The 14,013-nt window shown below is 37.2% G+C and overlaps 1 protein-coding gene across 1 annotated transcript in view; it reads right to left on the bottom strand.

The window, feature by feature from the left end:
• The window catches only part of PRKDC (protein kinase, DNA-activated, catalytic subunit), a 230,245-nt gene that overhangs the window by 35,315 nt on the left and 180,917 nt on the right, over positions 1 to 14,013 (bottom strand). Inside the window, exons 65-68 of the mRNA XM_080801920.1 lie at positions 13,473 to 13,661; positions 12,356 to 12,580; positions 11,256 to 11,364; positions 9,547 to 9,658 (exon numbers count right to left, since the gene is read on the bottom strand). Of these exons, the coding sequence (XP_080658046.1) occupies positions 9,547 to 9,658; positions 11,256 to 11,364; positions 12,356 to 12,580; positions 13,473 to 13,661 (635 nt within the window). The remainder of the gene's footprint in view (positions 1 to 9,546; positions 9,659 to 11,255; positions 11,365 to 12,355; positions 12,581 to 13,472; positions 13,662 to 14,013) is intronic.

The raw sequence follows: 14,013 nt of genomic DNA, 5'->3' as shown, positions 1-14,013 counted from the left end.
AATACAATTTAATAAAATTGACATAAAAAGAAATAGAAAATTTAAATAGCCCCATATCTACCAAAGAAATTACATGCATTATCCAAAATCTTCCTGGAAGGAAAACTACAGGCCCATATAAAATCTCACTGGTGAATTCTATCAAATATTCACTTAAGAAATAAGGATCTTACATAACCTTTTCTCAAGGAAAAAAGAAGGGAACATGTCCAACTTATTTTATAGACCTGATACCAAAACCTGACAAAGACATTATAAAAAAGAAAATTATAAACCAATATCCCACTTGAATTTAGACATTAAAATTCTTAATAAAATGTTAGCAAATCTAAGAATATATAAAAAGGATCATTGTACCATACAAGGTTTACCCTCCAAATGCAACATTTGTTTCATATTCAAAAATCAAGTCAATGTAATAAACTATAAGGAGGAGTGACATCATCAAGATGGTGACATAGGTCATTCTTGACTTCAATCTCCCTCACAAAACAAAAACAAAAACAAAAACAAACAAACTGAAACCAACTAACTACTATTCACAGACAAGACACCATTGAGAAAATCTTAGAACACAGGGGTAAGCCTGAAACACCACAGAGACTCAGATGGATCACATAAGAAAAGAAAAAGGAGCAGCTACTGTATGACTGCAGGGTCCCTACCACAGGATGGGACAGTACCACAACAAGAGGGCCCCAAGTCTGAAGTTTTTCCAGTAGGAAAAAAAGAGCCCAAGATGGACATCTAGTTACCCTAGTGTTGGGGTTTGCAAATCAGGAAGCCCACTTGGGTCTCATCTCATAGGGATAACAAGGGAACCTGCAGCAGGGCTTAATGACTGGGGATTAGACTGTGACAGAAAGGTGGTGTGGGGGGGTCGGGCTTATAGCAACCAACACTCAGATCTTGGCAGACTGAGTTCCTACTCATAGCTTTGCCCAAGTAGAAATTCCAACCAGTGGTTTGGCTTATCTTCAGAACCAACACAGTGGCCCAGTCTGACTAGGAAAGTTGGCAGGGTGCAGGTTTGCCTAATGTTAGACCCCAAACAACAAGGCACTCTGCCTACGGAGGAAAGCTAATTCATAGCTCCACCTATTTCTGAGTGTCATTCTTGGTCCTGTCCTACCTGACCATGAAACTTGACTGGAGCACCTGGGAAGCTGCTTAACCCAGCACTACTTGCACAGAAAGGCCACACAAGCAGAAAGTCTTTCCTGTTTACAGAGCTAAGCCAGTGGCCCCAACTGCCACACAGTTCTGCCTAATTTGCTTCTCAAAAAAGAGCCTTGCCTGTTTTGGTATCTGTTGTATGTCCCCCACCCAGGCAGGGAAGCTAATTAGTAGCCCCACCTACTGCTGAATACAGCCTCCAACCCTGCCAATCAAGAAACTTAACCAGAGTTCCTGGGAGTCTCTGAAGCCAACCATGCAACTCCTATTAAATTGGCACTTGAATGAAAGCCAGATCAGCAGTCCTGTGTCTACAGAGGCAATATGGTGACCCCATCTGACCAGAGAGCTTGAAGCACCATTCTGCCTCATTTGGTTTCTTAAACAAAGAGCCTTGCAAGCCCTAAGGGCCTGTTCTGCACCCAGAAGCAAAAAAGGAAGCAAATTTATAGCGCCAGTGCTGCTGAATACAGCCTCCAGCCTAACCACAGCTGACCAGGAAACCTAACCAGAGCTCCCAGGAATCTGCATAGTCTATCCTGCAACTGTGATTACAGTAGCACTTGAGCACAGCACCTAATGGGTAGCCCTATCCACCCAAAGAGTCAGGCTCATTAGGCCACAGAACTTGGTACATAGTTCTGCTTAATATGGTTCCCAAACAAGAAACTTGCCCATCTTGGGGACTGTATAATGGCCCTGCACAGGTAGGGAAACTCACCTATTTAAACCCACTACTGAACAGAACCTTCAGCTTGCCTGCCCATGGAATCAAACCAGAGTACACAGGAAGCTGTGTAGCCCACCCCATAGCTCCACTTACAGGAGAACTTGATCAAAGAGAATAGCCAGTACTTCTCCCTCTCTGCAGAGCAAAATGTAGCCTTCTCTGGCAGGAAAATGCAGTGTTCATACCTGCCTAATTTGGGCCCCAAAACAAGGCTCTACTGGCCTTGGGGCCAATTTGCTGTCCCACCTCAGGGTGAGGGGAAGCTAATTCAGAGCCTGCCCACAGCTGAGTACAGTACCTAGTCCTGATCATCTAAAAGACTGACCAGAGAATAGTGGAAACTGCAGAGACCATCCTAGAGCTGCACTTCAGCAGTGAAACAAGTCAACAGTTCTTTTCAGTTGTTTGCAGCCAGTGGCAACCACTCCATCCCAACCTCAGAACTTGGGCAGTGGCCTTAACCTAAAATATATCCTAACATAATCCCCACCTGCTCAAGGATGCTACCAGCTGACACATCCAGATCCCCAAGCTGAGCTGACTGGTGAAGGACTCTTTCTGTCAAAGTAAACCTGTAAAGTCTGGAGAAGGAGACAATGTACTCAAATGTACAAACACCAATGTAAGAAATCAGGATCATGGGATGCCTGGGTGGCTCAGTCGGTTAAGCCGCTGCGTTCAGCTCAGGTTCATGATCCCAGAGTCCTGGGATCGAGTCCCGCATTGGGCTCCTTGCTCGGTGGGGAGCCTGCTTCTCTCTCTGTCTCTGCCTGCCACTCTGCCTGCCTGTGCTCACTTGCTCGCTCTGACAAATAAATAAATAAATAAAATCTGAAAAAACAAAACAAAACAAAACAAAAAAAAAAAAACAAAAACCCCAAAAAAACCAGGATCATGAAAGATCAGGTAAACATGACACCACCAAAGGAAAATAATAAAGCTATAATAAATGACTCTAAAGATATGGAGATCTATGAACGGTCAGAAAAAGAATTCAGAATTATAATTTTAAAGAAGTTTAGTGAACTATAAGAACAAAGAAATAGACAACTAAACAAAATTAGGAAAACAATGCATGAACAAAATGAGAAGTTCAACAACAAAAAATAGAAACCATAAAACAAAACCAAACCAAACCCAAAAAACTAATAATCCTAGAGGCAAAGGATACTAAGACTGAATTGATGAATCCACTAGAAAGCTTCAAAAGCAGACCTGATCATGCAGAAGAATCAGTGAAATCATCCAGAGAAGCCAAAAAAAAAAAAAAAAAAAAAAAAAAGGTGAAGAGTGAAGAGTCTATGGACTTGTAGGGTAGCAAAATGAAATAATAAACCCATTATTAGAATGCTAGGAGAAGAGAAAGGGACATGAAGTATATTTAAAACAAAAATGGCTGAAAACTTCTCATAAACCTGTGCAGAGAAATGGATTTCCAGATCCATGAGGCCCAAGGGACCGGATATAGATTGAACCTGAACAGGCTACACTAAGACACATAATTAAATTGTCAAAGGTCAAAGACAGACTCTCTGAAAGCAGCAAAAGAAAAGTGACACACATCACATACAAGGAAACCTTCATAAGACTGCAGGTGGAGTTCTCAAAAGAAACTTTTCAGGCCAGAAGACAATGGAATGATATATTCAAAATATTAAAAGAAAAAAACCTGTCAACCAAGAATACTATACCTGGCAAATTTGTCCTTCAAAATTGAAGGAAAAATAAAGACTTTCCTGAATAATCAAAAGTTAAGGGAGTTTATTCACCACTAGACCTGGTTTATAAGAAATTCTAAAGGGAGTTCTCCAAGTAGAAATAAACCACTGCTAATTAATATCATAAGAACGTATGAACTTATACAAATATCACTGGTAATGGTAAATGTAGAGCCAAAGTCAGATTCTCTAGCATGGTAATGGTGGTAATTCACTTAGAGCGTTAGTTTAAATTTTAAAACAATGTATTAAAAACCATAACTACAGGGGCAACTGGGTGGCTCAGTGGGTTAAGCCTCTGCCTTAGGCTCAGGTCATGATCCCAGGGTCCTGGGATCGAGCCCCGCGTCGGGCTCAGAAACTCAGAAAATATGAAACACAAATATAAACACAAAATACCTAGGAACAAATCTAACAAAAGACATCTAAGAATCCTTATTGAAAAAAAGGGTCACTGAAATTAAAGAAGTAAAACTTTTACATTTGCAGATGACATGAAACTATATATAGAAAACCATAAAGATGCCAGCAAAAAAACTATTAGCATTATTAAATGAATTTAGTAAAACTACAGGATACAAAATTAATATACAGAAACCCATTGCATTTCTTACACTAAAAATGAAATAGTAGAAGGAAAAATTAAGAAAATAATCCTATTTACAAATAAATACAGTGTAAGGAATAAAATATCTAGGAATAAACTTAACCAAGGAGGTGAAAGATCTGTACTCTAAAACTATAAGATGTTGATTAAAAAAAGTGAATAGGGCCACGGTCGCCAAACTGTGGAAAGAACCAAGATGCCCTTCAACGGATGAATGGATAAGGAAGATGTGGTCCATATACACTATGGAGTATTATGCCTCCATCAGAAAGGACGAATACCCAACTTTTGTAGCAACATGGACAGGACTGGAAGAGATTATGCTGAGTGAAATAAGTCAAACAGAGAAAGTCAAGTATCATATGGTTTCACTTATTGGTGGAGCATAACAAATAATATAGAGGACAAGGGTAGATGGAGAGGAGAAGGGAGTTGAGGGAAATTGGAAGGGGAGGTGAACCATGAGAGACTATGGACTCTGAAAAACAACCCGAGGATTTTGAAGGGGCGGGGTGGGAGGGTGGGGGAACCAGGTGGTGGGTATTAGGGAGGGCACAGATTGCATGGAGCACTGGGTGTGGTGAAAAAACAATGAATACTGTTACGCTGAAAATAAATAAAAAATTTAATAAAAAAAAAAAATCCAAAAAAAAAAAAAAGTGAATAGGACACAAACTAATGGAAAGATATTCTATGCTCATGGATTAGAAGACCCAGTATTGCTAAAATGTCCATACTACCCAAGGCAATCTATAGATTTAATGCAATCCCTATCTAAATATCAAAAACATTTTTCACAGAACTAGAACAAATAATACTAAAATGTGTATGGAACCATGAAAGATTCCCAAATAGCCAAAGAATCTTGAGAAAGAAGAATAAAGCTGGAAGTATAAGAATCCAAGATTTCAAGATATACTACAAAGCTATAGTAGTCAAAGCAGTATTGTACTGGCACAAAAACACACAGATCATTGGAACAGAACAGAAAGTCCAGAAATAAACCCACCCATATTATATGGTCAATTAACCTATGAGAAAGGAGGCAAGAATATACAATGGGGAAAAAATAGTCTCTTCAACAAAAGATGCTGGGAAAACTGGTCAGCTATATGCAGAAGAGTGAAACCACACCACTTTCTTATAACACACACAAAAGCAAACTGAAAATGGATTAAGGACCTAACTACGAGACCTGAAACCATAAAACTCCTAGAAGAAAACATAGGTAGTAATATCTTCGGCATTAGCCACAGAAACAATTTTCCAGATGTCTCCTCTGGCAAGGGCAACAAAACCAAAAATAAATTATTGGGACTATACCAAAATAAAAAAACTTCTGTATAGTGAAGAGAACCACTGACAAAACAAAAAGGCAACCTACCGAATGGAAGAATATGTTTGCAAATGATATATCTGATAAGGAGCTAATATCTAAAATATAAGAACTTACACAACTCAACACCAAAAAAAGCAAATAATCTGACCTTAAAAATGGTCAGAGGACCTGGATAGACATTTTTCCAAAGAAGATATACAGATGGCCAACAGACACATGAAAAGATGATCAACGTTGCTCATCTTTAGGGAAATGCAAGTCAAAACCAAAATGAGGTACTACCTTATACCTGTCACACTGACCAAAATAAAAAACGCAAGAAATAACAAGTGTTGGGCACCTGGGTGGCTCAGTGGGTTAAGCCGCTGCCTTCGGCTCAGGTCATGATCTCGGGGTCCCGGGATCGAGTCCCGCATTGGGCTCTCTGCTCAGCGGGGAGCCTGCTTCCCTCTCTCTCTGCCTGCCTCTCTACTTGTGATCTCTCTCTGTCAAATAAATAAATAAAATCTTTAAAAAAAAAAAAGAAAGAAATAACAAGTGTTGGTGAGGATATGGAGAAAAAGAAACCCATGTTGTGCACTGTTGGTAGGAATGTAAATTGATGCAGCCACTGTGGAAAACAGTATAGGGGGGCTCCTCAAAAAATTACTGCTGGGTATCTGAAGAAAATGAAAATGCTAATTTGAAAAGATATCTGCAACCCTATGTTTATTGCAGCATTATTTACAATAATAGCCAAGGTATGGAAGCAATCTAAGTGTCCACTAATAGATGAATGGATACAGAAGATGTGGTATGTATATAATGGAATATTACTCAGTCATAAAAAATAATGGAATCTTGCCATTTCCAACAAAATGGATGCACCTAGAGATTATAATGCTAAGTGAGTTAAGTCAGAGAAAGACAAATACCATATAATTTCATTCATATGTAGAATTTAAGAAACAAAACAAATGAACAAACAATGAGAAAAAACAGACAAACAAAAAACAGACTCGTAAATACAGAGAACATACTGGTGGTTGCCAGAGTGGAGGTGGGTGGGGCATGGGTGAAAAAACATGGAATAATTTTGCAAGATGTGCCTGTGATATCAGTTTGAAGGGGCTCCTGCTGGCCAAATCTGAGACAATTTGAACATGATACAAATAAGAACAGTTATGGATTATATTCCATTAAATAAAACTGGAATCCATCATTCTATATTGGTAACTAAAATTTAAGTAAATAAATAAATAGATGGAGAAAAGAAGGGTCTTTCTTACACTAAGATACGGAACAAGTGGTGGAATTAGAAAATCATCACCTTGCAACTATCATTGTCAAGCCTGGTTTTGGCTAAAAGTCATTCACAGACACAAAAGAAAAAGGGCTAAGTTTTATGAGAAGCAGGATATATGCATGTCTCAAAGCATCTCTCACACTGTTTATTAGTTGCACAGGAAAAAAATCTAGGCATTAAAACAACAAAAAATCCCAAGCATCATACACTGGAGAGACTAGATAATATTTTTTCTGAGTCCTGTTTTTTTATTTTCCCTTGTATGTATGTATTTAAGTTTTAATTTTAATTCTGGTTGGTTAACATACAGTGTTACATTAGAGGTGTATAATATAGTGATTCAACACTTACATATAATACCCAATACTCATCACAAGTATACTCCTTCATGCCCATCACCTATTTAACACTTCCCCTACCTTCTCCCCTCTGGCAACCACCATCTTATTCTCTATAGCTGAGTTTGTTTCTTGGCTTGCCTCGATTTCCCTTCACTTATTTGTTTTGTTTTTTAAATTTCACATGCAAATGAAATAAATATGGTTATTTGTCTTTCTCTGAATGACTTATTTTGCTTAGTATAATACTCCCTAGCTCTATCCATGTTATTGCAAATGTCAAGATTTTGTTGTTTGTTTTTTATGGCTGAGTAATATTCCATTGATATATATACTACATCTTCTTCAACCATTTGTCAGTGGATGGACACTTGGGCTATTTCCATACTTTGGATATTGTAGATAATGCTGCTATAAACGTTGGGTGCATTTAAGTTAGTATTTTGTGTCCTTTGAGTAAATATCTATTAGTGCAATTGCTGGACTACATAGTACTTCTATTTTTAACTTTTTGAGGAAACTTCTTACTGTTTTCCACAGTGGCTGCACCAGTTTGCATTTCCATCAACAATGCAAGAGGGTTCCCCTTTCTCCATATCCTTGCCAACACCTGTTACTTCTTGTACTGTTGACTTTAGCCATTCTGACAGGTATGAGGTGATATTTTATTATAGTTTTGATTTGTACTTCCCTGACGATGAGTGATGTCGACCATCTTTCCATGTAAGAGACCAGATAATATTTTAACCACGCAATAAAAATTATTATCTCCAGTAAAAAACACGTGGACACTCTGTGCTTCCAGATGTGATACCCTGAGAATAATACTTTAGTTAAGTAATATTATAACTAGGGATGTATCACCGGAATATAACTGTGAGAAGATACAGACAAACCCAAATTGATGAACATTCTCCTCAAGTGTTAATGTCATGAAAGATGGCTGAGGAAGTGTTCCAGATTAAGAGGCCAGAAAGACATTTTGATTAAATAAAGTATGAGATTCTGGACTGGATTCTGTTTCAGGAAGGGTAAAATGCTTTGAAGAACATTAATGGTACTATTGACAAAACTGAAATTGGGGCTGTAGATTAAAAATGAAAACACTGAAGTTATTATTGTACTGAGGTTATATAAGAGAATACTCTTTTTCTTAGGAAATGTACACCGATGAAGAGATAAAGAGACATACATATGCAACTTAAATTCAAATGGTTCAAAACATAATCACGTATGTGTGGGGAGAAAAAATAAAAAAGCTAATGTGGCAACATTTTAAAATGTTTGAAAACAGTGAATGTGAGTAAAAGATACAGAGGTGAGTTCTACTTTTCTTACAACTTTTCTATAGAGAAGAACTTCTCTCAAAATAAATAGTAAAAAAAAAAAGTTACAAAAAATAAAATGTTAAAAAAAAAAACCAAAAATCCCCACAAAAAACACTGTAGCAGCAGAGGAAATGGGATATAATGGCAAGGGGTGCCTGGGTGGTAAGTCAGTTAGGTGTCAGACTCTTGGTTTCAGTTCAGGTCGTGATCTCAGGGTCATGAGATTAAGCCCTACATTGGGCTCCAAGCTCAGCTTGAGTCTGCTTCAGATTCTCTCTCTCCCTCTCTGTTTGCTCCTCCAACTTGTGCTTTTTTCCTAATATATACATAAATAAAAAAATCTCTTTAAAAAAAGGGATATAATGGCAAGAACATTACACATAGGATCACAGTCCCTGAGTCCAACTTACTGTGTATATTTGCATAAAATAGTTCACAACCTCTATGATTTTGGTGCCTTGTCTCTGAAATATATGGTTAGTATCTGCCTCATAAATTACCCAGGGTTGTCACAGGGCAAAGAAAAACTGAGCATATGAAAATCATCTCAGGCCTGGTAAAGTGATACATACAGTTATGTAACAGAGTCAGGAGGTGGGAGGCAGGAGTGTCAAAAACCTAACTTATAATAATAGAATAATAAAAAAATCTCTAAGCAGTGTTTTCTTTGCTGCCATTTCAGTAGCTAACATTCAGCCCTGAGACAGAAGCAGATGGACCACTGCCCCCACTGCTCCCCTGCCTTCTCTGACTGCCAGAAGGATGTTCATAACAAACCTCCCAGCACATGAGAAATTCAGTGTTAGTGGGTTGCAGTCCCCTCACAGGGAACAAGCTGGGACAAAGGACACACTGCTGACATGGAGAGTATTCTAAGAATGAAGAACTTATATAGGAAATCAGCAAGACGTCAGCTATCTATACTAGACTCAAAGCCCCCATTTTCCTAAACCAGTTTTGGAGAAAAACCTTTCTGGCAATTTCAGAAAAAAATCCACATTCAGATGAAAAAGATCCCTCCTTACCGATTTGTGATGATGTCATCCCAGATATTCATTGGGTCCATTTTAGCATCTGGGTATCTGTTTGTCCAGGTTTTTAGAAGTCTCTTAAGTGGAGCTTGAGATGATAAATTACCTAAAAATATTATAAGATGACTATATCCACAGCTCAATGACAAGACCAATTTAAAAAGTAGGGCTTCCACTAGTGAATTTAGAAACATAATTCAAATATCTTGACCAAATTAAAAATTTTTGTTTTGTCTTTCACAACAGGAACGAAAAGTTACCACAGTAAACCTAATACATATTCACAATCAAAACTCAATTTCTTAAGGACATAGAGTAAGAATGGGAAGATAAACATATACAGTTTTTAAATTTAGCATAGGTTCACAGTCCTTCATCCACAATTCCAAAATCTAAAAAGCACTGAAACCTGTAAAGTTTTAATAGGGTTGCAGCCAATTTTCTTGTTGGCAAAATCTGATCTGAATCAGCACAGGACTACTTATAGTTTTGGTTTACGCCATTTATGTGAGTATTCACCACTTAAGCTGGAGACACATCACTGTGTTGAATGACAGAATACTGCCCCAAACCCTGGTATGTGCACAAGGTTACATGATAATAATTAATAAACAAAGCAATCTGGCCTCAAGAGATTCATGATAACTTTCAGAAAATTTAAATTTCACATTACTAATGTTTTTAAAGCTTTAGTTTTTATTTCTGTTGGTGGGAAAGCAGTGGTTAAGAACACAAGCTTAAATCGACAGTCCTGGGTTCAAGATCAGGATCTTTCTACATATTACATTAGGCAAGTTATTTAACCTGTTTCTATAAAATGAGAAGAAAAAAACATAAATCTTCTAAGGCTGTGATAAAAACTATGTAATATAGAAAAAGAGATTAACTTAAGTCCTGGAAAGTAGAAAACACTTAATGAATAATCATTAATTATGTCATTAACAATATGTACTTGAAAAAGAATTCTCCAAATTTAGAGTATGATTAGTTGTAGATATATATGAATACCAATTTTTATTAGTACTGAGAGTGTCTTTCATTTTTATTTTTTAGTTATTCAGCATACAAGCTGAAATTCCAACTTATAACTAAGATGTATACCTGATGCAAAGATGTACTCTTTCCCTTTGACTCTGGGTGGCCTCCCACAGGTGCCAGGATAAAATCTACTTGCTGGCAGCAGAAAGACCTTCAGGGTCTGCACACTGCTGCCAGCAGTTTCATCTCCTTTCAGGCCAGGGCATGTGGCACCCAGTCACTGAACTTCCAGCCTATCCGGGACACTGCAGGCTTTCTATAAGACAGACCTTCTGTGAGCCCCCCTGCCTCTTACACACTCAGCTCAGGCCCTTCCTCCAGGAGCCTCCCGCACCCTTCAGTCCAGGGCAGATTCTGTTACCATATTTGACATGGGATTTTCCTCTGCTTCAGTAGGGATCACATTGTGTAGGGATTACCCCACACTTTTGAAAGCTTTTTCAAGCTAGGCAATACGTTTTATTTGGCTTTGCATCCTCAGTATCTAGAATAGTGCTTGACTATTTTAAACATTCACTTCAGTGATGTCAAAATATGTATTTGTAGAATGAACTCAAGGTATTTTCTTACCCATACGTTAAGAAACATGTACTTCCACTAAGTAAAATCATACCAAAATGTTTCTATAATTATAAAAGAAAATAATGGTAGATTAAAAAAATTACCTTGTCTGCTTATAAAACTGATGAACTCCTGAATTTCTATTATAGTTTGTACAGACTGTAATTTGGTGAGTCTACTTCTGTATAAGAGGACATCAATACTTGAGTAATTCTGGAAAAAAGATATTTAACATTGCTTATAAATAAATTTACTACTTTAAACTTTAATACAGTTCTCTATAACATAAAATATAGCAACTACCCTGCATCAATTACAGACTGTGTCTCAGAATAGTTAATAGTTAGCTCACAGAAGCAATTAACAAATAGTTTAAGTTTTTAAAAATAATTTAGGTTTTTAATTACATTTTGTTTCAAAGAAGTCAACAAAATCAACACAATTAGGCATTGTTGCCTCTATTCGTCACCAGTTCTTAAAAATCACAATGCCCTATAGTATAAAACTGCCAACCGCAGAAACCAATTCCTTCTTTGATAAACTTCCCCATGAGTGTACTAAACAAATTCAAAATTTGGGGTGCCTGGGTGGCTCGGCTGGTTGAGTGACCAACTCTTGATCTTGACTCAGATCTTGATCTCCCTGAGTTCAAGCCCCACACTGGCTCTAAACTGGGCATGGAGCCTACTTAAAAAATAAATAAAATACAAAATAAAGACAATGAATGGTTATGCCTCTATAATCAATACAAGTCAATGATAAATGTTAACAGGCTCTATAAAGACACTGACTTTAAAAACAAACATCAGAACATTCTCATAAAAGCAAAAAGGAAAGAAGGCAAAATGGTAAAAAATGAACAGGGAAAATTAGTTCATGTTCGTTACAAAGCAACCAACTTCCATTCAGCCAATCTAGATGAAAAGTCTACCCTCAAGTGTTCTTTAACAGTGTGGGAAAGATAAAAACCTAAGGAAAAATGAAAAAAATCAAACTTTTTAAAACAAAACAAAAAAAAGAGACTAAAAATGCATTAAGGCAAAGGACAGAGTGTAGAAGAAACTGGAAGAACAGAAAAGAAGGAAATGGGTGGAATCAAATAGTAAAAGAAAATTTCCACTTGATTTTTTCTTTATTCGTGAGTTTACTGACCATTAAAAGTATCAAAGAAATGGTACATTTCAGACTGGTGCAACTGCATTACCTGCATAAAATTCTGAATGCAATTTTCAATATAATATTTGGCTCTGTCAATATCATCTTGTAAGATGTAGAGAAGGCTCAATTCTTGACTATAGTGCAGCTCTATAAGAGCCTTCTGAAGCTCTTTGTTCACAGCTTCATCAATAAACGTCAGCAGGGACTGGTCAGCCTCCCCATGAAGCAGTAACTTCAGCTTGCTGCGGATCATGTAAGGTAGATAGGTCTCCTAAGGAACAGAAGACTCTACTTGTAACTTTAGAAAGCCAATATGAGTAATGCTTAATTATTTTATAACATACTTTGGTATAACTTTTCAGGTCAAGATTTAGAGCTAATGTGATGCTTCAAACCTAAAACTATAATTTTTAAAACACATTCACTTAAAATTATTCATTTTGTAACCACAAAATACACAGGAACATGTTTTATAGAAAATGGGAGCCACTTTTAGCTGAAATATCATTGGGTGTTACATACAAGTGAGCAATCTACGAGCACAGGCAAGTCAGCTGTATTACGCGGACCAGGTGATCTGCTTCCCTCCAAGAGTCTGGGTGATCCCATCGGAGGGGAACTGTCCCACTTCAGGGGTGAGGGCTACCCCATATGTAGCCTGTGACTCAGGACAGAGACACCATGAAATATTCTTTCATGGAGTCATGCACAGACATTAGTATTTATTTTTAAATGCATCCCATTTATTTGGAAAGGGTTAGTCAAAAGTGGTAAGAGATTTAACAATATTATGGAGTTCATGCGGGGTGTCAGGCTATACAAATATCCTAATACTTTACAACTACTACTTTGTTTTTTAAAAGTTTTAAACAACTTAATTAGAAAACAGCTTACCATCTAAAATATTCACCTCAGTGACCTGAAAAAAAAATTCTACTGGGGGTACCTGAGTGGTGCAATCAGTTAAGCATCTGACTCTTGGTTTTAGCTCAGGTCTCAGGGGTCTCAGGGTCATGTGATCAAGCCCTGAGTTGGGCTCCAGGCAGCATAGAGTCTGCTTGAAATTCTCTCTCCTTCTCCTTCTGTCCCTTCTGCTTGTGCTAATATGAATAAATGAATCTCTAAATGAATAAATAAATCTTTAAAAAAATAATTCTACCCACCTGATAAAATGGTTCACTCCACATTTTATTTAGATCTGGAGGGCTTTCATTATCAATGCTGACTATAGAACAGTATGCCAATGATTTCCACTCAGCAAGCTGGTTATAACAGTCGAGGGATGCAAGTTCCCAAAAATCCTTCTCAGGTTCCGTAGGCTCACCATCCACCCACTCTTGTTTATTGAGAGCCTCATGAAGAAAAGTTCATAAATTTATTTTACAAAGTTGGTAAGAATGTAAATGAAAGCATCTGTATTATCGATGGTGTTAACATTCATGCTAAGGACAATCATTTTCAGATTTATGACAAAGGGAGAGAAAAGGGAAAACAGAGTAATACTGAATGGAATAAACCAAAACAAATCTTATGGGAACAAATGAACATAAAAACCAAGAGGAAACTATTTCTCTGAGAAACTTACAAAAGAAGCCAGTTAACTAAAGACTCTAAATGACCTAAAATTTTATTTAAATCAATACTGTGGTTTATTTACCATTTAAAGAATTCTTAGATTGAAAATGAGAAAATAGGACATTTACT

This window comes from Martes martes (genome assembly GCF_963455335.1).
Source record: "Martes martes genome assembly, chromosome: 4".
NCBI classification, from domain to species: domain Eukaryota; kingdom Metazoa; phylum Chordata; class Mammalia; order Carnivora; family Mustelidae; genus Martes; species Martes martes.
This window is presented reverse-complemented; position numbering and strand designations above follow the sequence as displayed.